This window comes from Myotis davidii, unplaced genomic scaffold (genome assembly GCF_000327345.1).
Source record: "Myotis davidii unplaced genomic scaffold, ASM32734v1 scaffold663, whole genome shotgun sequence".
Lineage (NCBI taxonomy): Eukaryota > Metazoa > Chordata > Mammalia > Chiroptera > Vespertilionidae > Myotis > Myotis davidii.
Genome location: NW_006295816.1, coordinates 2105841 through 2106131, shown reverse-complemented (window position 1 = coordinate 2106131; position 291 = coordinate 2105841). Strand labels below are relative to the sequence as shown.

The 291-nt window shown below is 70.8% G+C and overlaps 1 protein-coding gene across 1 annotated transcript in view; it reads right to left on the bottom strand.

Annotated features, from left to right (window-relative positions):
• SLC38A3 (solute carrier family 38 member 3) overlaps positions 1-152 on the bottom strand; it is a 5558-nt gene extending 5406 nt beyond the window's left edge. The window contains exon 1 of the mRNA XM_015568287.1: positions 4-152. Within this exon, the coding sequence (XP_015423773.1) occupies positions 4-78 (75 nt within the window). The 5' untranslated portion in view covers positions 79-152. The remainder of the gene's footprint in view (positions 1-3) is intronic.
• Between the last annotated feature and the right edge of the window lie 139 nt (positions 153-291).

The window sequence follows — 291 nt, the reverse complement described above, 5'->3', positions numbered from 1 at the left end:
GCCCCTGGAGTGCAGCCCCTCTGAGTGCTTGCCGTTGGGCACCAGCTCCACCATCTCCGTCTGCAGAGGCGCCTCCATGGCTCAGGGAACAGCCTCGCTCTCACGTCGACACTCAGCAGCCTGCAGAGCGGACGGCCCCTGGGTCATCCCCGCGCCCAGGCCCAGGCCCAGCTCCCACAGGAGGTCTCAGCCCAGCACCTGCCAGAGCCGCCCAGGGCGCACCAGGCCGCTTTGCCTGCGGCCCCCCTGGAACCTGCCTGTGGGGGAGCAGAGCTTGGACGCCTGGGGTCG